Genomic DNA, 21868 nt, shown 5'->3' with positions numbered 1-21868 from the left:
TCACCAATTCACGTACCTTAACCGCGGCGGCCGCGCTGCCGGGAGCCAACGGCGTGGTTGGGTGGGGAAAAAACGGGGAATATCATGAATTCCTCCGGGAAAAGGGAGCGGGAGCAGCGGGTTTAGCTCTAAAATGGGCTGAAAGCTGAACAAAAAAGGTTAAATCAAGTCTTTTCCCGGAAAAGCCTGGCTCTGCCGTGGTTTTCATGTGCCGCGGTGGAGTCAGGGCATTGGATAACGGTGGTGCCAAGTGGAGAGAGACAAAAGAAAGGCTTCATTGGGGAAAGATTTAATTAAATCAGAGGCTATAATTAAAGGCCAGGTGCGACATTTAGACCTGGCCTCCAGCTTTGGCTCAAAACGAATCAACCGAAGGGAAACCAGAGAGGAGCGTTGGATCCTGCTGACCTTAGACTCCACCTGGGGATCGGTTTGGAGCTCCGGGGATCCCAGCAGCACCCGAAACTTCTTGAAATGTTGGGGGAAAAAATACCATCCCTCCTGCGGGTGCAAAACCCAGCTCGGCTTTACAAAGCCGGGGAGGCCAACCGGAATTGTGAACAGAGCGGCTTTTCTCCCCCGGGTCCCGCATCGCCGTGGGGGAGGGAGCAGCGGGGGCTGCCCTGAGCGGGGGGTCGGCAGCCGAGGGGGGGGGGATAAGCCGGGCTTTAGGGCCGAAGCGGCCATCGTTCACCGCTGGGCCTCGCGAGGGCCGCGCCGGCCAAGGCGCCGTGTTTGTCGGTGGTGTCTCACTGGGGTTTCTCTCATTCTTCCTGATTGAAGCGCATCCCCGCTATGAAATCACCAGGAATTAAACCCTGCCCAAGCTCAGAATTTCCCCCAAATGAGGAAGAAAACCCCTGGATTCGGTCACAGCGACTCTGCCGGCCGGAATCGAAAGCGGGAAAAGTCCAACGAATCCCTTCCCAGATCAGATTGAATGTTGGGGCGGGGGGGGGGTGGGGAAGAGGGAAAAGCCTTCTGCGGTACCTAAAACCGAGCCCCCCAAGTCCGGCGACGTCGTGGCTCAGAGCCGGGCCCTCCCCCACAGCCGCAGCTCTCGTCACCGCGCTGGGACGGTCCGACCCTGGCCCCGGTCGCAGCCCCAGCCACGCGCCTGGTCCTGGGCTAAGCTCGAGTGATGGCGGGGAGTATTTCTGCAGCACAAGAAGGGCTTCTGTTAAAACCGGTTCTATCCTTACGACGGCAGCGGCCGGGATCATCTGGTGACGAGCGTGTCCGCGTCGACGTTGTTGAGGAGGAAGAGCTCAGGGCGAGCGGCGAATCCCAGGTGGCGCTGGAAGAGGTGAGGGATGAGAGTTAGAGCTGGGAACAGCCCAAGTTGTGCAGGGTTTAACAAAACTCAAGTTGAGCAGGGTTCAACGAGCCCTGAGTTAAGCCCAGTTTAACAAAGCTCAAGTTGGGCAGGGTTAAACAAACCCTGAGTGAGGCAGGGTTTAATAAAGCCCAAGTTGAGCCGGGTAGAACAGAGCCAAAGTGGAGCAGGGTTTAATGAACCCTGAGTTGAGCCGGGTTTAACAAAACTTGGGTCTGGTTTAACAAAACTCGAGCATAGTTTAATGAACCCTGAGTTGAGCAGGGTTTAAGAGAGCCCAAGGGGAACAAGGCGCCCCAAGCAGAGACTTGTGCCTCAGTTAAAGCTCAGCTTAAGAGGCTTTTCAGTTAAAGCCAGCCGCGGGGAGCTCCTGCTGCGGGGGGGCAGCACCGAACAGCCCCCGCCCGGCCCCGGCGAGGGTGGGAGCCGTGGGGCGAGGCCGGGCGTGACCGGGCCGGGCACTGCCCCCACTCACAGCCCCGCCTCACGCCACGCCCTTGTGAACGAGGCATTATCGCGCAGGCGGGACTCGCCCCAGCGCCAGCTGCTCCGCCATCGCCGCCGACTTAAACCAATCTCCTCCACAATCTGAATCCCATTTCGGGCGTGGCCAAGCCTTAATTAGACCCGACCGGTGACACGGGTGGGTTAATTGAGAGGACACGGGGCGGGCGCCTCCCCCCGGGGACCAGCTGACGCCCCACTGCAACCCCAGGCAGGCGCGAGGGTTTAACTGAGCGAGACTTACCGGGGAGGAATGACCCCGCGGAGCACGGTGGCAGGCTCACCCATTAACCAAATACAGAGAAAAACACCCCAAAAAAAAAGAGAGACAGACAGGCACAAGGCACCCGGCTCCTTCCCCCGGGAGTGGGGGGCTCGCCGGGGCGGGGGCAGCCCCGGAGCCGGCAATTTCCGGCACCGCCGGCGTTTTCCCCGGAGGTTTTTAGCCCACGCGAGAGAATTTGCTTGTCCCTCTGACCTCCCGTGCCCCGAATGCAGCGGCTGAGCCTCGCTTAGCTCTGGTTTAAACCAACAGGTCCGTGCCTACGCTCGGGCTTAGCTCCCGCTAGAGGGACGAGGGGGACGTTTGGGTTTCGGTGCCGCCGACGGCCTGGCCGAGGCGCGGGGAAGGGCAAAGGCCCCCTGCTTCGCTGCCTCGGCGGGTGCCGCCGCGCGCTCGGGGGGAGGCCGGGAGCCGGCGGCAGGGGCTGGGCGGGCCGAGGGGCTCCTCGGCGGCTGGGTATCGCTAGCGACCCGGAGCGGCCCCCCACCCCCGGAAAATAAACAGAGCCGAGAAGCCAAGTTGTAAAAGTATCTGTCTTTTAATCGCAAAGGTGGTTTGTACAACAAAGGCAGATACGGGGGGTGGGGGATAAAATCAGTTTTAAGAGGAGCGGGATGAGAACCGGGTGCGGAGGCTCCGCCGCAGAGCAGCCGCCCGAATGGCGGCGCTTTGGTGGAGCAGCGGGAAGGGTCTCCTGCGACGCCCGCGAGCCCCGGGGCACCGGGAGCCGGCAGGGAGCGGGGCCGCCGAGGCCGCAGGCCCCCCGCATCCCGCTCCCGACACACGCGGCGGCTTTTTGCGCGGGGGAATAGGTGTGAAACCTGCGAGGGTTACAATACGGGGTGGGGGGTGGTAAATCCCGCTGGAAACTTTGGAACTAATCTGAAAACCAGGAACACGTCGTGCTTTAATGCTTTGAGGGGGGAACGAGGTGGTTTGGTGAAGGGTGGGAATGGCGATAACGAGCCTGCCCCTAATTAAAACGGAGTTTTCGTGCTGCGCTTTGAGCTTTGTCACCCACCTTGCTAAGAAACGCGGCACCGGTGCCATGAAATTCCTCCCCCCCCCCCCCAAAACCCCCCCCCTCGGGCAGCGACGGCTGAAACACCGCCGAGAGCTCGAAGCGTTCCAACCACAGCGCGAAGCCCGCGCGAGGCCTTGACCGCCGCGGGGCTTTTACTTCAGCGAGCGACTCCCCGCCCGGGACTGGCGGGCACACGAGACGCGCCGAGGAAGGCGGTGGCTTTCCTAAGAAAGCCTCGCTGAGTGCGAAGGCCGGGGCCCGACCCCGCTGGCGACCCCGCGCCGGGCGGCCCCGGCCGACCCGAACCTCTCCAAACTAAAGCCGCGCTCGCCGCGCCGGGGGCGGGAGGCTGCGCAGCGCCGGCGGCAGAGCCCCGTCCCAAGCCCTCCTCCAAGCGGAGGCTCTTTGTGACAACCAAACAACCCGTCCTCGGCCGTTGATCCCCAAAAGCGCAGCACTTCGGTGCCTAAACCCCCTCCTCGCGGCGCCGCCAGCCCCGGCTTCCAGGTGGCCGCAGACGTGAAACCTCCCAAAATACACACACACGCACCCCCCGCCCCGTTTTACACCTTCTGGCACCCGATTTAAATAAAAACCTGAAATTGCGGTACGACGTGTTCCCCCCCGCCCCCCCCCCGAATCCTCTGCAATGTGACATTTTGAGCCAGAAACCGGGGATTTTTGCAAACTCCAGAGTCTTTCCGTCAGGCGCTCGCACAGGGGGAATAAACTCACGAAACCACAAATAACCATCAACGTTACGGCTCGTTTCCGTTGCTGACCGCCGCGATCCCGTGCCGGGCGAGTTCAATAAATAAACGCTAGCGCTAACGCTGAGGGTCCCCATCCGTCCGTCCGTCCGTCGGCCCCGTCCTGGCGGAAGCCGCGCATGACCTTCGGCCTCACTCGGAATTCCAAGTGTTTTTCAAGCGGGGAATAAAAAAAATTAAAGTACTAAATCCAGTCAGATGGCGAATGGCAGCCGCGATCTGACCGCAGAGGTAGACTCTGGCCGTAGTGTCGCGCTCAGCCTGGCGGGAGCGACCTTCCAACAACCCCAAAAGTGGCGGTTTTGGATTATTTTAGCTTATATTTTCTAGATTCTCCAGTTCAGCGCAGCAGCAGCAGTTACCTGGAGCTTCAGTGTTTCCGCTCCATGAATTAAAACGCTGAGGGATGAGGGGATTTGCCAATCTTAGTGCAATAAAAAAAAAAAACAAAACAACCCCAAAAACCTCCCCAAAAAGAGGCGGGAGGGAAGGGCCAGCGGGAGGAGGGGCCGGCCGGCAGCGTGCCGCGGCCACCCCTGCGCGCGCGACCCCTTAGCGCCCGGGAAAAGAGGCGGCTCCTGGGTCGCACGCGGGCCGCGGCGCTCCTCGCAAGCGCCATTCGAGGCGTTCAGCAAAGAAAACACCCAGCTTTAGAGTATTTCGGCAGCATTTCCCGATACGTACATCTGATTATTTCTTTTTCCGCGTTTTTCCTCTCCTTCCCTCCGCGCGTAAGCCCTGTGCAAACCGCACATACGTCTGTCTACGTTCACACAGTAAACCATAGAAACGCACTGGCTCTGATGGCTACTCGCTGCGGACGGACACCGCGCCTACTTGGCGGGGTGGGAAGGCGGCTCCTCGGTGAGCAGTGTCCTGGTGACGCTTACCGTGCTGCCGCAGGCCAGGAAGGAGGCTCCCAGGGCGATGAGGCACAGCCAGCTCTGCAACGAGACGAGGCGCCGCCGGTCAGAAACGCCGCTCAACGGCCCACACACCCGGAACCACCCGGTTAAAGCGTTGTGGAGCGTTTGAGGGTGAATAAGTTGTTGTTTGGAGTAATGTGGGTGGGGGTTAAGGGGCAAACAAGCGCCGGAGGGGCGGAGGGGTGGGTGCTCCGCGGGCAGGGAACCGGCCAGCTGGTCACGGCGGTCAGCACTCAATGGTCGGGGGGAGACTGGTGACGAGTGGGGCCCCTCAGGGTCCGTCCTGGGACCGCTTATTATTATTTATTATCATCTGATTTTTATTATTTACTATTATTTATTATTATCTATTATGTAACGTCTTTGCCAAGGACGCAAAGAGCGGGATCGAGCGCACCCGCAGCACGTGGTGGGTGGCACCAAGCTGAGGGGTGCAGGTGGTACCACAGAGGGAAGGGATCCCCCAGCCCCAGCATGGTGGGGGCTGGCAGGGCCCTCGGGAGCTCACCCCGTCCCACCCCCTGCTTGAGCAGGCACCCCCAGAGCAGGGGCACAGGACCGCGTCCAGGCGGGGCGTGGATGTCTCCAGGGAAGGGACTCCACAGCCCCTCTGGGCAGCCTGTGCCCCTGCTCTGGCACCCGCACAGGGAAGGGGTTTGTCCTCATACTGAGGCGGAACTTCCCGTGTTCCCACTTGTGCCCGTTGCCCCTTGGCCTGTCGTTGGGCACCACCGAAAAGAGCCCGGCCCCATCCCCCTGACACCCGCCCTTCAGATATTTATAGGTACTGATGGGATCCCCCCTCAGCGTCCTCTTCTGCGGCTGAACAGACCCAGGTCTCTCAGCCTTTCCTCCCAAGGGAGATGCTCCAGCCCCTGATCACCTTGGCAGCTCTGCGCTGGCCTTGCTCGAGCAGCTCCCGGCCCTTCTTGACCTGGGGGGCCCAGAACTGGCCGCAGCACCCCACATGTGGCCTCACTGGGGCAGAGCAGAGGGGGAGGAGCACCTCCCTCGCCCTGCTGGCCACACGCCTTTCCATGCCCCCCAGGACACCGCCAGCCCCCTCAGCCCCAAGGGCGCGGTGCTGGCTCGGGGTCACCTCGCTGCCCCCCAGCACCCCCAGCACCCTCTCGGCACAGCCGCCCCCCGGCCGGTCGCCCCAGCCTGTGCCGGTGCAGGGGGTTGTTCCTCCCCAGGGCGGCACCTCGCGCTTGTTGCATTCCCTGAGGTGCCCCTGGGCCCAGCTCCCGGCCTGGCCAGCTCTCGCTGGGTGCCAGCACCGCCTGCGCCGCACCGGCTGCTCCTCCCCGCGCGGGATCCTCAGCGAACCTGCCGGGGGGACGCTCGGTCCCTCCGGCCGGGCACTGGTGAATAGAGTGACCAGGGCTGGCCCCCGCGCAGAGCCCTGGGCATCCCCGCTGGCTACGGGCCTCCAGCCAGACCCTGCCCCGTTGATCACGACCCTCTGAGCTCTGTTGTTGAGCCGGGGCTCTGGCCACCTCACTGTCCCCTCCTCCAACCCCCACTGCCTTAGCTTGCCTGTGAGGATGCTGCGGGAGACAGTGTCGAATGCCTTACTGAAGTCAAGACAGACAACACCCACTGCTCTCCCGTCGTCCACCCAGCCAGTCACGCCATCAGAGAAGGCTGTCGGGCTGGTCAAGCATGAGCTTCCCTTGGTGCGTCCATGCTGACTCTTCCCGATAACCTTCTTGTCCCCTACGTGCCTGGAGATGGCCTCCAGGATGAAGTGCTCCATCCCCTCTCCAGGGACGGAGGTGAGGCTGCCTGGCCTAGAGTTCCCCAGCTCCTCCTTCCTGCCCTTTTTCAGGGCTGGAGTGACATTTGCTGTTCTCCAGCCCTCGGGCACCTCTCCTGTCCCCCACGGCCTTTCAAAGATGATGCACAGGGGCTCGGCCAGAATCCCTCCGCCAGCTCCCTCAGCACCCGTGGGTGCATGCCATCGGGGCCCGTGGATTTAGAATCACAGAGTCGTTAAGGCTGGAAAAGACCTCTTGGATCATCAAGTCCAACCCCAACCCAACACCCACAGGTCTCCTAAACCATGTCCCCAGGGGCCACAGCTACACGGTGTTTGAGCCCCCCCAGGGACGGTGACTCCCCCACCTCTCTGAGCAGCCTGTGCCAGGGCCTGACCGCTCTGGCAGGGAAGACATTTTCCCTCATCTCCAACCCAAACCTCCCCTGGCGCAGCCTGAGGCCGTTCCCTCTCGTCCTGTCACTGGTGACTTGGGAGCAGAGACCAGCCCCCCCCCTCACTCCAGCCCCTCTCAGGCAGCTGCAGAGAGCGAGAAGGGCTCCCCTCAGCCCCCTCTTCTCCAGGCTAAACCCCCCCAGCTCCCCCAGCCGCCCCCCAGCACACTTGTGCTCCAGACCCTGCCCCAGGTCCATGGCCCTTCGTTAGATTCGTGAGGATCCAGTTTGCCCCGGTGATCTCTGACCCAATCCTCCTTTCTCCTGCTTTCCTCTCTCCTCTGGGCATTCATCCAGGGGGACTGTGCTGGGCTGGGGGCCCTGTGCCTTCGGGAAGTTCAACAAGGCCAAGGGCAAGGTCCTGCAGCTGGGTCGGGGCAGCCCCAAACACAGACACGTGCTGGGGGCAGAGGGGTGGGGAGCAGCCCTGCTGGGGAGGGCTTGGGGAGAGCGAAAAGCTGGACACGAGCCGGCAACGTGCGCTCGCAGCCCCGACCCCCAGCCGTGCCCGGGGCTGCATCCCCAGCAGCGCGGGCAGCAGGGCGAGGGAGGGGGTCCTGCCCCCCTGCCCCGCTCTGTGAGACCCCCCTGCAGCGCCGCCTCCAGCTCGGGGCTCCTCAGCACGGGACAGACACGGGGCTGCTGGAGCGGGGCCAGAGGGGGCACAGAAATGCTCCGGGGGCTGGAGCCCCTCTGCTGCGAGGCCGGGCTGGGAGAGCTGGGGTTGTGCAGCTGGGGAAGGGGAGGCTGCGGGGAGACCTTATTGCGGCCTCCCAGGGCTTAACGGGGGTTATAAGAAAGACGGGACAGTTTTTAGCAGGGCCTGCAGTGACAGGACAAGGGGTGACGGTTTTAAACTGAAAGAGGGGAGATTCGTACTGGATCTAAGGATAAAATGTTTTACGCTGAGGGTGGTGAGACCCTGGCAGAGGCTGCCTGGGGGGTGGTGGGTGCCCCATCCCTGGCCACGTTCAAGGTCAGGCTGGCCAGGGCTCGGGGCAACCCGCTCTGCTGGGAGATGTCCCTGCTCGCGCCGGGGGTTGGACGGGGTGACCCGTGAAGGTCCCTCCCGACCCCAACCCTGCTGTGATTCTGTGATAATTCTATGATTTTACACCTCTGGCCACACGCAGACACGTGGAGAGGAACCGCGCGTTATTCCCAAGTCTCTGCCAACCTTCCACCTGCTGCGACATGAAGTCGAGGCCTTTCTGGGAAAAGCGAGCAGGTGAATTGCTACAGAGATGGTCAAAACACCAGGGGAAAGGCCGCGTGGCTTAGCAGGCGCAGCACAGAACATGTTCTCAAAGCAAATCTGGCCGCAAAAGCCTCAACTTCCCCATCTGTTCTGACCCTGCGGCCTACTTCAACGCCTTCAAAATGCGACAATATTAATATAATGGTGAGAAAATACGGCTTATCCTGCCTAGAAGGGGTCTCAGCTTGAGCCGGGCTTACCAAGTACGCCACGAAGGACAGGTAGACCACGCTGAGAATCCCAGCCCCGACGTACAAAGCCACGTGGTTCAGGGACATGACGTAGGTCACCACGAAGTACATGTTAATGCTGCAGATCAGGAAGATCAGGAGGCCACCACCGATCTTCCAGAACCTGTGAGCAAAACCAGAGCAAAACGGGGTGAGGCAGAGGGGCCACTCTTGCGCCTGGGGGAGGTTCTGTGGGTCCCGAGGCGAGGAGAGGAGGGAAACGCGTGCCTGAGGTGAGCAACGCGCCGCCTCCCGCTCGGAGGCGATCCCCTTCGTACTTACAGTCCGTTGGCAAAATCGTTCATGACGCTGGGCAGGCTGGTGAACGTCAGGACAGGGATCAGAGCGAACGGAAGCTGGAACAAGCGAGAAAATACGGGAGAATAAAGAGTGGAAATTGTTCCGATTATCTCAGCGCAGACAAACATCAAAGGTTTGCTCATATCTGACAGCATTTCCCCAAAGCTATTGTAAAGTGAGTCGAGGGGATTTCCCCTGGCTGGAAGAAGGAAGCCATTTCAGAGCCCGGCCGATCCTCTCCACCTCCCCCCGGCAGATCAGCGTCTCCTGACAGTAACTCACTGCTCAGCTGCTCCTGCTCGGGCACCAGAAGCCGAACTATTCCCCGCTGACCCCCAAGCCGGGCGCCGCTGCTCACCTGCAGGCTCATAAGAACATTTAAGAAGTCGTTCATGCCAGTGAGGTGTTCGACGTCCTGAAAGATGGAGACGAAGAGGGTGGGGGTGATGGCGATGGAGCGGGTCAGCAGCACCCGGGCGAAACGGGACCAGCGCAGGTTCAGGAAGCCCTGTGGAAAAACACCAGAGCAGCTGCTGGGTGAAACAGTGAGGAGACTTCACCGGAGCAGGAAGGGGGGGCTCCGAGCGGGGTTAAAAGCTCGTGGAAAGGTGCGTCAGGGAGATTTATGGAGCTTCCAGCAAGAGCTGCGTGTCCAAGGGAGGGGAATCATCAATAGGAGGTTTAAAGGCTCGGGACTAGAGAGACCGGGGACGCAGGCAGCCCCTAATTACCTCCATGACGAACTGCCCCGAGTACGTCCCCGTCATCGTTGAGCTCTGGCCGGCAGCGAGGATCCCGATCGCCCAGATATAGAGAGCAGCGGGGCCGAAGTAACACCCCAGAACGACGCCCTGGAGGAGAGATTTGCAGCCTCCCGTCAGTTCAGTCCCACACCTGAGAGCGGGAACACGAAAGGGCAGGCGAATTCCCCTGAGACCAGATTAACCACGGGGGCTGAGTCGGAAGAGAAGGAATAATCTGTTCGTAGGAGAGCGGAAAGCGTTCCCCACGTCGGCAGCACATAAGGCCCCACCTCATGGGCTGCGGTTTTAACAAAGCAGATTCAGGATGGATGCAAGGGAAAACTTTGGTGCAGCCAAGCTAATAAAAGAGGGGAACGGAGAGGCGGGGAGCCTGCGGGGTCAGGCTGGACGCAGCGCGATTGCAAAGGGAGAGAGAATTTTGCTTCGGCAGGTGGACTCTTTGCTGGGTACGAAGCCGGGCGGCCGAGCCCCGAGAGCTGCGGCGACGGAGCTACATCCAGCCAGCAGCTGGTCACGAGCGGGGTCCCCAGGGCTCGGCGCTGGGGCCAGTCGTGTTTAATGGCTTTATCAATGATCTGGGCGAGGGGATCGAGGGCGCCCTCAGTGAATTTGCAGATGACACCGAGCTGGGCGGGAGTGTCTATCTGCTCGAGGGCAGAAAGGCTCTGCAGAGGGACCTGGACAGGCTGGATCGTGGGCTGAGCTCAGCTGGGTGAGGTTTAACAAGGCCAAGTGCTGGGTCCTGCCCTTGGGTCACACCAACCCCAGGCAGCGCCCCAGGCCTGGGGCAGAGGGGCTGGGAAGTGCCCGGCGGAGAAGGCCCTGGGGGTGCTGGCTGACAGCCGGCTGGGCATGAGCCAGCAGTGCCCAGGTGGCCAAGGAGGCCACCAGCCCCCGGGCTTGTGTCAGCCCTGGTGTGGCCAGCAGGAGCCGGGCAGGGATGGGGCCCCTGTGCTCGGCCCTGGGGAGGCCCCACCTCGAATGCTGGGCTCAGGTTTGGGCCCCTCGGGACAAGAAGGGCCTTGAGGGGCTGGAGCGTGTCCAGAGAAGGGCAGCGGGGCTGGGGTAGGGTCTGGAGCACAAGTGTGCTGGGGGGCGGCTGGGGGAGCTGGGGGGGTTTAGCCTGGAGAAGAGGGGGCTGAGGGGAGCCCTTCTCGCTCTCTGCAGCCCCCCGAGAGGGGCTGGAGTGAGGGGGGGTCGGTCTCTGCTCCCAAGTCACCAGTGACAGGATGAGAGGAAACGGCCTCAAGCTGCGCCAGGGGAGGTTTAGGTTGGAGATGAGGGGAAATGCCTTCCCTGCCAGAGCGGTCAGGCCCTGGCACAGGCTGCCCAGAGAGGTGGGGGAGTCACCGTCCCTGGGGGGGTTCAAACACCATGTAGCTGTGGCCCCTGGGGACATGGTTTAGGAGACCTGGGGGTGTTGGGTTGGGGTTGGACTTGACAATCCGAGAGGGCTTTTCTAGCCTTAATGACTACGATTCTATGGAAGGGCTGGGCTCAGGGATCCCCAGGGGTCTCCCCCAGCTCTGGTCTCAGTGATCCTTTTACAGGTCCCGGCCTTCAACGCTCCCTGTGTCCCCAAGAGAAGCAGCTGCTGCCAGGCGAGGACGCCAGGCTGCTGGAGCCGAGGCCATCCCGCCCTGCAGGCCACTCACCCCTTTGTAGATGTCCACTTCCAGCGTGTTGTTGTTGTTTGGGAAGAGCGTGGAGTGTGGGCTGCTGGCGTTCATACAGACATTGCTCTGCAACGGCAGGAAGGGGCAGGGGGTTGGCTTTGCTCAGTGGGAGAGAAGCGAGGGCAAGCAGAAAAGGCTGCATGCGAGGAGCAGCGGGTGCTGGAGGTCCCAAGGTGCTGGGTGCCTCTTCAGACTGGTTTAAATGGAAATAATCGGCAGCTCTTTCTTTTTCCCCCCGCTTTATGCACAGAATACACGGGCTTTGCTTTAACGCAGGGGCACGGGTGAGGCTTGGAGCTGCCCCCCTGCTCACACGGTCCCCGTTAGGGTCCCCAAACAGCCCCAGGTTCGGCGTCAGCCAGTCCCCAGCCACGTCCCGGCCCCAACTCACCACATCCGCGTTCGTCTTTTCAAAGAAAGCCTCCGCAAAGACGGTCACAACGAAGATGTTAATGATGAAGGAGACAAAGAGGGCGATGCAGGACTCGATGAAGAAATACTTATTAGCTTCTCGGATTTCCTTCTTGTTCGCACGGTTCACTTGCCGGGACTGAAAAGGAGACGGTGACAAGAGCAGGCGTGAGAAACAGGGTTTTGTTGTTACATTAGTTGTATCTGTAAAGATACCGTGTCAGACAGCGGGACGCACGTCACTGGACGGGAAGAAAACACGCCAGAGGGAAGAGAAAGCAAACCACGACATTTGCAGGACAAACAAGAGCCGGTTTTGCCAGCGTGGCTGTGCTGGCCAAGAGACCACCGCTAGTCCCACATCGGCAGGTAACCACGTGTCCCGCAGCTCCCGCGGCTTTCCCTGTGCCAGGGACTCCGTCGAAGGGTTTGCTCCGTCCCCCCCGAAACCAACGCTTAAAGCAGACTCCCCGAGGCCGCGAGCGCCCCAGGCCTCGCAGCGCCAGCCCCGGACACGTCAAGCAGCGCAGCCGCTTACCTTGACCAAGGCAGAGTGCAGGTACATGTTGTGCGGCATGATAACGGCGCCCACGATCCCCACGGCTTGCTCCAGCTGCGTTGTGCCGCAGTTCTGGCAGTACGGGACGAAGAGCCCCGTCAGCAGCTTCTCCTGGTTGGGTTTTACTGTGATATACTGGGCACAGAGACAAAAGAAACACGGGTGTTTGCAGCGTGGCGCGCATCGCGCAGCTGCCTTCGCCGCCCCTCTGGACATACTCGAAAGCCAAAACGTGGCCGCTTTGGTAAAAAGCAAAGCCACAACGCGCCATCGTCGGCTGTTTCATAAAGGCGGGGACGCTGCGCTGAGCGCTACCGCCGGCCTCCACGTCGGAGAGGCGGCCGTCAGCACAGCCCGCGCCGCAGGCCGGGCGACGGCCACGCGTCGGAAACGCAGGCCCAGCTTCAAACATCCGTAATTTGAAGTGTCCTCCCTCCTCCCCGTTTTGGTGCTGGCAGGGGGAGAGGGAAGGCGCCACCGGGCAGCTCCGGTGGAAACGCAGGGGCGAAGGTACCTCGTATCCAAACGTCAGAGCCATGATGGTGATCAGAAAACCAAAGAACGCTTCCAGTTTTCGCAAGCCTGTGAGATGAAAAAAAAATACCATCAGCAAACTGAAAAAAGCTGAATCTCCGATTTACTTTGGGAATTCAGGAGGAGAAATTACCGTATTTGTCCAGGAAGAGAAACACGAACGTGTCGGCGATGGTGATGAGCACCCCGCCCCACAGCGGGACCCTGCGAGAGACGGGCACGAGCGGAGATCAGATGACAAAGCACCCCGACCTCGTCCCCGGCCACACCAACGCCTCAGGGTCCAAAACCTCTTTTTATTTTGGGTGCTTGCTTGGGGACGGAACCGCACCGTCCAGGGGTTTGTTTGCAGTCTGACGAGACATTTGGCTGCACGGGGCAAGGGCCCGTGGGTTTGTTTTCTGCACAAACAGCTCAGATAAGAGCGCTCTCCCCGAACCTCGAGAGCAAAGCCCACGTCCGCGCTGGCAATGACAGGAGTGGGCGAGACTTGAAGAGCTACTTGGTACAGAGTTGTAGCCTCCCGTTACGTTCGTTAGGTCTGTTCAGCCTTGGGAAAAGGAGGCTCAGAGGGGATCTCATCCCCATGTACCGGTGCTTAAGGGGTAGCTACAGAGAAGATGGAGACTCCCTTTTTACAAGGAGTCCCACGGAGAGGACAAGGGGGATGGACACAAGTTGCCCTTGGGGAGACGCCGACTGGACACAAGAGGGAAGTGTTTCACAGTGAGGACAGTCACCATTGGAGTAATCTCCCCAGGGCAGGGGTTGGCTCGGCCACGTTGGGCACCTTCAAGAGTCGTCTGGACAGGGTGCTGGGCCGTCTTATCTAGACTGCGCTCTTCCTAGAAAGGTTGGACTGGATGATCCCTGAGGTCCCTTCCCACCTGGGATTCCGTGATTCTGTGGTTTGCATTTCCAACCTCCCTGGCCGAAGAGGGCCCTCTTTAAGAGCAGCCAGGGATTGGAACGAGCTGCCCAGAGAGGTGGGGGAGTCACCAACCCTGGAGGGGTTCAAACACCATGGAAATATGGCCCTTGGGGACATGGTTTAGGAGGCCTGGGGGTGTTGGGTTGGGGTTGGACTTGATGATCCTCGAAGTCTTTTCCAACCTTAATCAGAATCCCCCAACCCCAGCCTGGTGGGGGCTGGCAGGGCCCTCGGGAGCTCACCCCGTCCCACCCCCTGCTTGAGCAGGCACAGCCAGAGCAGGGGCACAGGACCGCGTCCAGGCGGGGCGTGGATGTCTCCAGGGAAGGGACTCCACAGCCCCTCTGGGCAGCCTGTGCCCCTGCTCTGGCACCCGCACAGGGAAGGGGTTTGTCCTCATACTGAGGCGGAACTTCCCGTGTTCCCACTTGTGCCCGTTGCCCCTTGGCCTGTCGTTGGGCACCACCGAAAAGAGCCCGGCCCCATCCCCCTGACACCCGCCCTTCAGATATTTATAGGTACTGATGGGATCCCCCCTCAGCGTCCTCTTCTGCGGCTGAACAGACCCTGCTCTCTCAGCCTTTCCTCCCAAGGGAGATGCTCCAGCCTCTGAGCAGCTTTGTGGCTCCCAATGAGTCTGTGATTCTGGTAGTCCTTTATCAGGAAGATAAAATTTGCCAGGGAAGCTGCAGCCCAATTTTGGCATGAGTCAGTCACAGCTAAAATAAAAGCCAGAACCGCAGCTCTCCCTATAGCCAAAATAAAAGAGAGCGAGGCACCAAAGGCTGGCTCATCTAGGAGAGCTAGCACGGCGCAGATGAATCACCCTCTCAGAAGAGATGATTTTGGATGATTTATAGGAAAGAAAAGTCTTTTTTTGGCACACACAGTGGCAATTTCCTAATCCTAGCAGGGAGCGCTCATTTCCTGCTGCCCTCTGATGACAAACCCAACTTACTTCCCCACAGACAGGAGGTTAATAGCGATCGCCGAGCCAATGACTTCTTGCATATCAGATCCGATGATAGCGAGTTCCACCATCAGCCACAGGATAATCCGAGGAACCTGGAGGTAAAGAAATATCCAAAACCATTAAAAAGTGGGGGAAAAGTACTTCACCTTTTAATTTCCTAAATGGAGTGCGATGGAGCGTTCAGGAATGGCCTCTTTGCCCTGCCTCGCCACGCCGTGGTGTGGAAAACACGATGATTGCTACTTTAGGGCTGGCCCAGGCAGAAATCCAGGTTACCTGTGGCAATCGCTGGAGGAGGTTCCCGGGTAGCTTATATAATCTAAATTACTCGTCCCAATAGATTCCGCTCGTTGCGAGAGCGAAACTGGACGTCTCTGTGTACCGAGGCGCTGGCAGCCAACATGGGAAGCTATTTCACGGGGTCAGAGCAATGACGAAGCCTCAGGTGTCGGAGGAGAAACACCAGAGTGCGCAGAGCTGGGGACGTCACCGCCCTCCCCAGAGCCCGAAGGACAGCCTCGCTCCTCCTCAGCGGAACGAGGCGCAGAGCCCGTTCTTACACACGGCGTGAGGATTTCTTAAGCAGGGAAATCTGTCGGCCACGGAACGGCCTTGTTCGAAAGGGCCGTTTCTCTCCTCACGATTCCTCGAGCCCCTTTCAGCGACGAGCGCTTCCCCTTCGGCAGGCGGCCGCCCAAACAGAACAGCCGAAATCCCGGGTTTGACTCCTGACGCTGCCTGCAGTTCGCTGGCAAACGCCAGGACCTTCGCCCCTCCTCGTGCTCTCCTCTTTCCGAGATGGGGAAGACACCAACAGGACCCGAGGCGTCCCCCGCTGCTTCCCGAACAACCCACCTTCTTAACGAGGCCTTTGCCGGGGCTACGTTAGGGCTACAATTAAAATCTTCCTCTAAATCTGCCTTGCTTCCAGCTGTGAGCCAAACCAGCAGAACCCAACATCACCCCCCCCAGCTTCTTGGCCAGTAAAGCAAGGTGTGGCGATGAAAATGTATTTTAGCACCCAAAAGACACTCTCCTGAGGAGGATTTGGCCCTGAACAGGCAGCAGCAGCTCCTTGTGAGCCCCAGGAGATCTGCCAGCCCCATGTGAGAGCATGACACCGACCCAGGCCCACGGGACCACCTGAAGGGCCCCTCCGCACCACCGAGGACCGGGAGGTCACAGAATGCCCTGAGCTGGAAGGGACCCCCAGGGACCATCGAGCCCAGCTCCTGCCCCTGCACAGGACACCCCAAATTCACACCGTGTCTCTGGGGGCCTTGTCCAAGCACTTGCTGAACATCACCAGGCTGGTGCCGTGATGCCTCCCTGGGGAGCCTGTTCCAGGGCTCCAACACCCTCTGGGGGAAGGACCTTCTCCTAATGCCCAGCCTCACCCTTCCCTGGCACATCTCCCTGCCATTCCCTCGGGGCCTGGCGTTGGTCACCAGAGAGCAGAGACCAGCCCTGCCCCTCCTCCTGCCCTCGGGAGGGAGATGCAGAGCGCCATGAGGCTGCCCTCGGCCTCCTCTGCTCCAGCTGAACAAACCCAGGGACTTCAGCCACTCCTCGTTTTCCCTCTAAACCCTTCCCCAGCCCCGTGGCCCCCTCGGGACACTCTCTGGTAGCTTTATACCCTCCATGTCCTGTGGCACCCAACACTGCCCACAGCACTCGGGGTGAGGCCGCCCCAGCGCGGGGCAGAGCGGGACAATCCCCCCCTCGCCCGGCTGCGATGCAGGGCTCGGTGCCCCCCAGGGCACGGCTGGCCCCCTGGGCTGCCAGGGCACGCTGGGGGCTCGTGTTCAGCCTGCCGTCGGCCAGAGCCCCCAGGTCCCTGCAGAGCTGCTCCCCAGCCCCCCGCTCCCCCGTCTGTCCGTACACCCAGGTCACCCACCTTCTGGTACTGCCGGTTGCACACTTCGGCGAGGTGCAGCCCCGTCACCACCCCCAGCCTCGCGGCCAGGCGCTGCAGGAGCAGCCCGATGATCGTCGCCAGCATCAGGACCCAGAGCAGCTGAGGGAGACACGAAGGCAGGAGTGAGTGCGCTGGGGCAGCAAGAAACGACAGCCACAAACAAGGCCCCGGGTCCCCTGGGACACCTGTGCCCCATGCGCACCTTTAGGAACCACGGGCCTTTTAAAATACATGTTATTGATATTCGGAGGCTCTTTATGCACCCCAAGCTGGCGCAGGAAGGCTCCATATGCATATAAAGCCAGGAGCCACTGCTGCAGAGGGCATACGAGCGCGCCTCGCTCTCCCCTTCCCCTTCTCTGGAGTGTTTTCAGCTCCGCAGCAACCACAGCACTATCAGTACTCCTGCCCTACAACGCAGGTGGGAATGTGGTTTGCACAGTTTACAGCGCTTAAGGTGTACGTTTCTGCACTGACCTTAAATCCTGCGACAGCCCCGGACTGCAAATCCGACTCGATGTTGCCCGGGTCCAGGTAGGCGATGCTCATCAGAAAGCCCGGGCCGGTGAAAGCCCAGAGCTTGCGGAAACTAAAGCACGAGTGCTTTGGAAGGGGAGAGAGGATCGAGACGTCAGAAGTCAGCCCTGCGGCGGAGCCCTCTCCCAACACAGGGGCCGCCTCACCCCCACGAACCACCCCAGCTGTCGGGCTTAATAAAATGATGAGAGACAGCCAGGGTTTGAGTTTAATTTCCTCACTGCCACAACAGAAAGCAGCGCTGGTAAGATTGGTCCATTCTTTAATCCAGTCCTAAACTCTCCAGCAATCTCTGGTCCTAATCTAAAGAGTCTAGGACCAGACTCTGGGAGAGTCAAGGATGTACTCTTGGTGGGGGGATGAATCCTCCTGTGCCTGCAGCTGAAAATCCTGCCTTGCTGCTTAATCAAAAGCAAAGAGGGCACCCAAACCCCCCTGCAAAGGGGACAAAGCTGGTACAAAGGCCGGCGATCACCCCTGCTCCTTCCTTGATAAGGGAACAAAGAACCAAGGTCCCTTCCCCTGGGGCTACAAACAAGCCATTTCTCTGCTCTTTGGCTGCTCCAAGGCGAATCCGGAGGGATGAATCATTAACTCCCCAGCAGGCGGGAGATCCCGCACCCTCCTCTCCCCCAGATCCCGGTCCAGCAGCCTGGCCACGCTTCCCCGTCTAGGCAAGACGGGGAAGCGGCGCCCAAGGCAATCGCTCACGCGGGTACCAAGCGCTCGCAGATTTTTCCGGTTGGATTTTCCTACCGGAGCGAGCAGAGGAGGGCCCGGCCGCACTCACCGTTTCATCGTCGGGAATCGGGATCTTGTTGTCGAAGTAGGTGGTAAAAGGTTCCTCCGAGGAGCCGTCCGGCGGCTGCAGCGGGTTCATGCTGCTGGAGATGGTGCTGACGACCTCCCCGTGCTCCCCAGAGGCATCTTCTGGAGGGGCAGAAGAGAAGCAGGAAAGGAAGGAGTGAGTGAGGATCCCTGGAAACACAGAGGAACCCAGCAGAGGCCTGGCAAGACCCGCAGGCAGAGCGAAATGGGAAAGTTCTGCCCTCACAGCTAACGCGAGTTAGGTCATTAAGAGATAATTAAATGAAAATAATATGCCCGGCTGCAAACCCGCCCTGGGAGGCCGCGGTGCCTCGCCTGAACCCTCCCTCTCCCCCACAGTGAGAGGAGGCCAGCTCGCTGCCACCTTATTTATTCAGATTAATTCAAAAACAGCCATCACGGGACACCGTGCGATGCAACGGCATTACTGTAATGATTAACTGGGACCGAACGGGCCGGACCCGTGAGAAACCCGTGGCTATTTCTGTGCCGTTACGGAGAGCGTTGCCCCAGAGTCTCCCAGCTGAGCGGGCCGGCTGCGAGCGGTTTCGTCCTGGAAGGACCCCGCTGCCCTGCGGAATGCCGTTCCCGTGCGGGGCACGCACAGTGCAGCACTTGTCCGGATGCCAGGGGCGGTCAGGAGGCCGCCTGCCCACCCTCCCTTCTCCTGCAGCAGGAGGGGCAGGCAGGAGGGCCAGCCTTGGTGGATTTTCAGGACAGTTTCTAAATTTAACGCGTGAGGAGGGTCTGCCGGGTCACTCCAGCACCGAAAAGGCACATTCCCCCAGATTACGTGTTCACACGCGTTAAAGTCCCACCCTTCCTCCCCTGCCCACCTGCAGCAAAAAGCCCCTTCTCCCGAACTCCCGACACTCACTTTTTCTCTCTCTACGTGGCATTTTCGCTCTAGGAGGTGAAAAGCAGCACGCGGCCCCAGCACCCAGCCTTTGTAGGAGGACTAAACACAAGGCCAGCTCTTTTACAGTTCCCTGTTGCATCATCAGAGTAAACTGAAGTTGATTGCTCCTCCTTTTTCCCTGCCTTCCAGATACCTGGCAGGGCTGCCTGCCCTGCCGCCAGACCCGTTTACATAATGGGTTTAGAGCTACCCCTGTGTGTGCGGGCAGGCGAGGGATCGGTCTGCACGAGACAGGCCTGTTCGCCGGGTTAAGCAAGGCTGAATGAGCCCCAGGAACTGTAAATCTCCTGCTGGAGTCACCTCAAAAGCACGAGGCGGTAAATGGGCATGCCGAAGCCTTGGGGTGGTTTTTGCGGGATGAAGGAATTCATGAAGTTAAAGGTCGATGTATGAGAGAGCAAATCTGCTGTGCCACAGCGCCAGCCTTACCATAGGATGCCTTCCGGTCCGTGTCAGAGTTCCCCATGGTGGAACTCTTCCAGTGGCCTGGTAACTGGTTTAGGTTGGTCACGCTGGCTGCAAAGGAGAGGGGAGGGGGGGAAAAGCTGTTAAGAAGGAGAATAGAACCCTCCAGGAGAGCCGACAGCCGACCACCCGACCCCCGGCAGGGACGGATTTACTTCCCCGGCCCTTTTCCAGCTTGGAAGAACCTTGCAGGGCCAGGAGAGGAGGGTTTTGCCCGGGACCCTCCTGTTGCAACAACACAAAGAAGGGGTGAGTGGACTGACCGGGCAAACCGGCACAAGAGAAGCGACTGCCAGCGGCCAGGATGAGGACGGTGCCTGTTGTGAAACGCCAGCGGAGGAAACAAGAGTGGAATTTCCTTGATGTGTAAAAATTACACACCATCCCTCCCCTTCCAGGCACAATTCTTACATCTACACTGCGCCCTGTACAGGGCATCTGAAGTTTCCTTTAAGGGCATGATGTAATTCTTTCCTCACGGTGTATTTTGAAATCTAAACCACGCAGAAAGGCACCGGGATCTGGTGAGGGACTTGGGACGAAGCTGGCGTCCTCCGGGCTTTAAAATGTCAACCCCGGCCCAAGCCCCTCAAGGACGAGTCAAAGTACCAACAATATACACGGCTGGTATGTAAAGCACTTAATCTCCCTCAAAGCCTCCTGTGTATTAATGAGAGAGCCCCTTATAACAAGGCGATATCGACTGAGTGAAGACCTAAAGGGAAAACATTAGCCAGGAATTCATTTTACGCGATTTGAACCCATTTTAGGTTTCCAAAGATTAATCCCCCCGCTCCATAACCCGCTCCAAAGGTGGTTTGTAACCAGAGAGGGTTACTCCACGCAGGGCTGGAGCGATCCCGGTTCTTGTAGGCAGAGCTACAGTTGTTATTTATCCATCCAAATGCACTCAAGGTTTTAAAGCGTTGACTCTAGGGCGACAAGACGCATAAAGCGCGCTCCGTGCTCCAGGAGCTCTCGACTCCGCGCAACGCGCCGCTCGTGCCCGCCAGCGAACCTGCCGCAGCCCTGCGCTCGGAGGGGCTTTGCTTATTCCACCACTTTGCAGACGATCTCCAGCGTTTGCTCCGGACGAGCACGTAGGAGAATTCACCCGTGCCGGTGCGGAACGAGGCGCTCGGGTCTCACCAAACCGTAAGATCTCCCACCCCGCTTTTCTTTGCTGCTCCCACCCGGCCGCACGGCAGCCAGCTCTGCCTCTCCCGCAGAGCAGAAACCCAGTGCTAAAGCCACCAGCTCTCCCAGCCCCATCGGGAGCGGCGGAAAGCGGCTCCGGTCTGCGAGCTGCTCGCCCGGAGACGGTGCGGCTGCGGGGGACGCGGGGCTGCCCTGCCGCGGCTCCTCAAGCACCGCTTGGGAGGAAGCGAGATGCCAGAAGCCACCGCGGAGAGCTGTGACACCGTGGTCTTAAACACGGCGGGGACAGCCCCTGCCCCCTCCAGCTTTTAGCTACACGCTGTGGGGAGAAACGGTGAGTAAATACCTCCTGCCAGCTCGGCCCGCGGAGAGGACAAGCACCACCTCTCCAGCCTCCGCAGCGACGACGCCGGAGGCTTCTCCCTCCCGCAGCTCCCGCTTGGACGGGGACAACCTCAGCGCTGGAGCAAAGGCTTTTATCTTTGCATGCGCTTACACTGTTTTCTTCCTTTACAGGCTCCTTTTTAAAGCACAGCCCTAAGAGCTTCCATTAAAGAAAAAAAAGCTAAAGTTTAGCAATAAGCCATCTTCTCCCCAAAACCTATTTCCGCCAGGAGGAACAGCGCTGACGCCAGCAGCGAGTCCCGCAAAACGCTCCATGAAGGCGAAGAGGAAGAAGATCACATGGCGAATGCTCGTTACGGCGCGAGACCGACCTAAATATCTCCTTGCAAAACACATCCCAGCTTGGGCGGGAGCGAAATTGGTTCCCCTATCTCCGCCGGCAGTTGCCGAGCTCGTGACGCCCTCATTCACGACCCGACGCAGGGAAGGCTTGCCCACGTGTGCCGGGTTGGAAACGCTGCCCGCGGATCCTTCTCCCACGGAGCTCCAATAAAAGCAGCCACCAACTGTCAGCGGATGCGAATATTCCGCACGCTTCCAGCCTAGCTGGGAGCCGGGTAGCCGTCGAGAGAAAGGCGGTGAAAACACATCTGCGGGATGTGTTTTGCCCACACTGACTCCAGGCCTCGGTGTTTTTCTAAAAGCACGGCTCTAGTGGCACCCCGCCGCTGCTCCCAACGCGGAGGAAATTAGAGGGTAAAGAAACTGGAGGAGGAAAAAAAAGGTTGGGGTTTATCACCCCTTTGACTGTAACCTCTGTGAATGTCTTCAAGCAATTCCTCACCACCAGGCGTGGGCTCGCCGGGCCACGTTCTGCCGCCGGGAGGTAAAACACTCACCGTAGCAATGGCTTCGACCTTATACACCGTATTCCCACTCAGGCAAGGCAGCCGCCTTCCCGGGAGGAATATGCCTTGGAATAAGACAAAAAGCCAAGAGAAGATC

At 59.8% G+C, this 21868-nt stretch overlaps 1 protein-coding gene across 5 annotated transcripts in view; it reads right to left on the bottom strand.

Moving 5' to 3' along the window:
* Positions 1-273: 273 nt before the first annotated feature.
* SLC11A2 (solute carrier family 11 member 2) overlaps positions 274-21868 on the bottom strand; it is a 30491-nt gene continuing 8896 nt past the window's right edge. For 3 of the 5 annotated variants that reach the window (XM_075075803.1, XM_075075799.1, XM_075075801.1), the window contains exons 2-17: positions 19325-19411; positions 17939-18078; positions 17089-17214; positions 16591-16710; positions 14679-14785; positions 12923-12993; positions 12770-12837; positions 12235-12390; positions 11677-11835; positions 11265-11351; positions 9577-9696; positions 9204-9353; positions 8828-8901; positions 8516-8669; positions 4808-4861; positions 274-1297 (exon numbers count right to left, since the gene is read on the bottom strand). In XM_075075803.1, the coding sequence (XP_074931904.1) occupies positions 1220-1297; positions 4808-4861; positions 8516-8669; positions 8828-8901; positions 9204-9353; positions 9577-9696; positions 11265-11351; positions 11677-11835; positions 12235-12390; positions 12770-12837; positions 12923-12993; positions 14679-14785; positions 16591-16710; positions 17089-17214; positions 17939-18078; positions 19325-19361 (1701 nt within the window). In that variant the 5' untranslated portion in view covers positions 19362-19411 and the 3' untranslated portion in view covers positions 274-1219. Of the gene's footprint in view, positions 1298-4807; positions 4862-8515; positions 8670-8827; positions 8902-9203; positions 9354-9576; positions 9697-11264; positions 11352-11676; positions 11836-12234; positions 12391-12769; positions 12838-12922; positions 12994-14678; positions 14786-16590; positions 16711-17088; positions 17215-17938; positions 18079-18853; positions 18955-19324; positions 19412-20864; positions 21221-21868 lie in introns of those variants that run through there. The other 2 variants (XM_075075802.1, XM_075075800.1) reach the window with 2 other exon arrangements.

Source organism: Phalacrocorax aristotelis, chromosome 26, assembly GCF_949628215.1.
Source record: "Phalacrocorax aristotelis chromosome 26, bGulAri2.1, whole genome shotgun sequence".
NCBI lineage: Eukaryota > Metazoa > Chordata > Aves > Suliformes > Phalacrocoracidae > Phalacrocorax > Phalacrocorax aristotelis.
The sequence above is the reverse complement of the archived record's forward strand: the minus strand, read 5'-3'. Positions and strand labels throughout refer to the sequence as shown.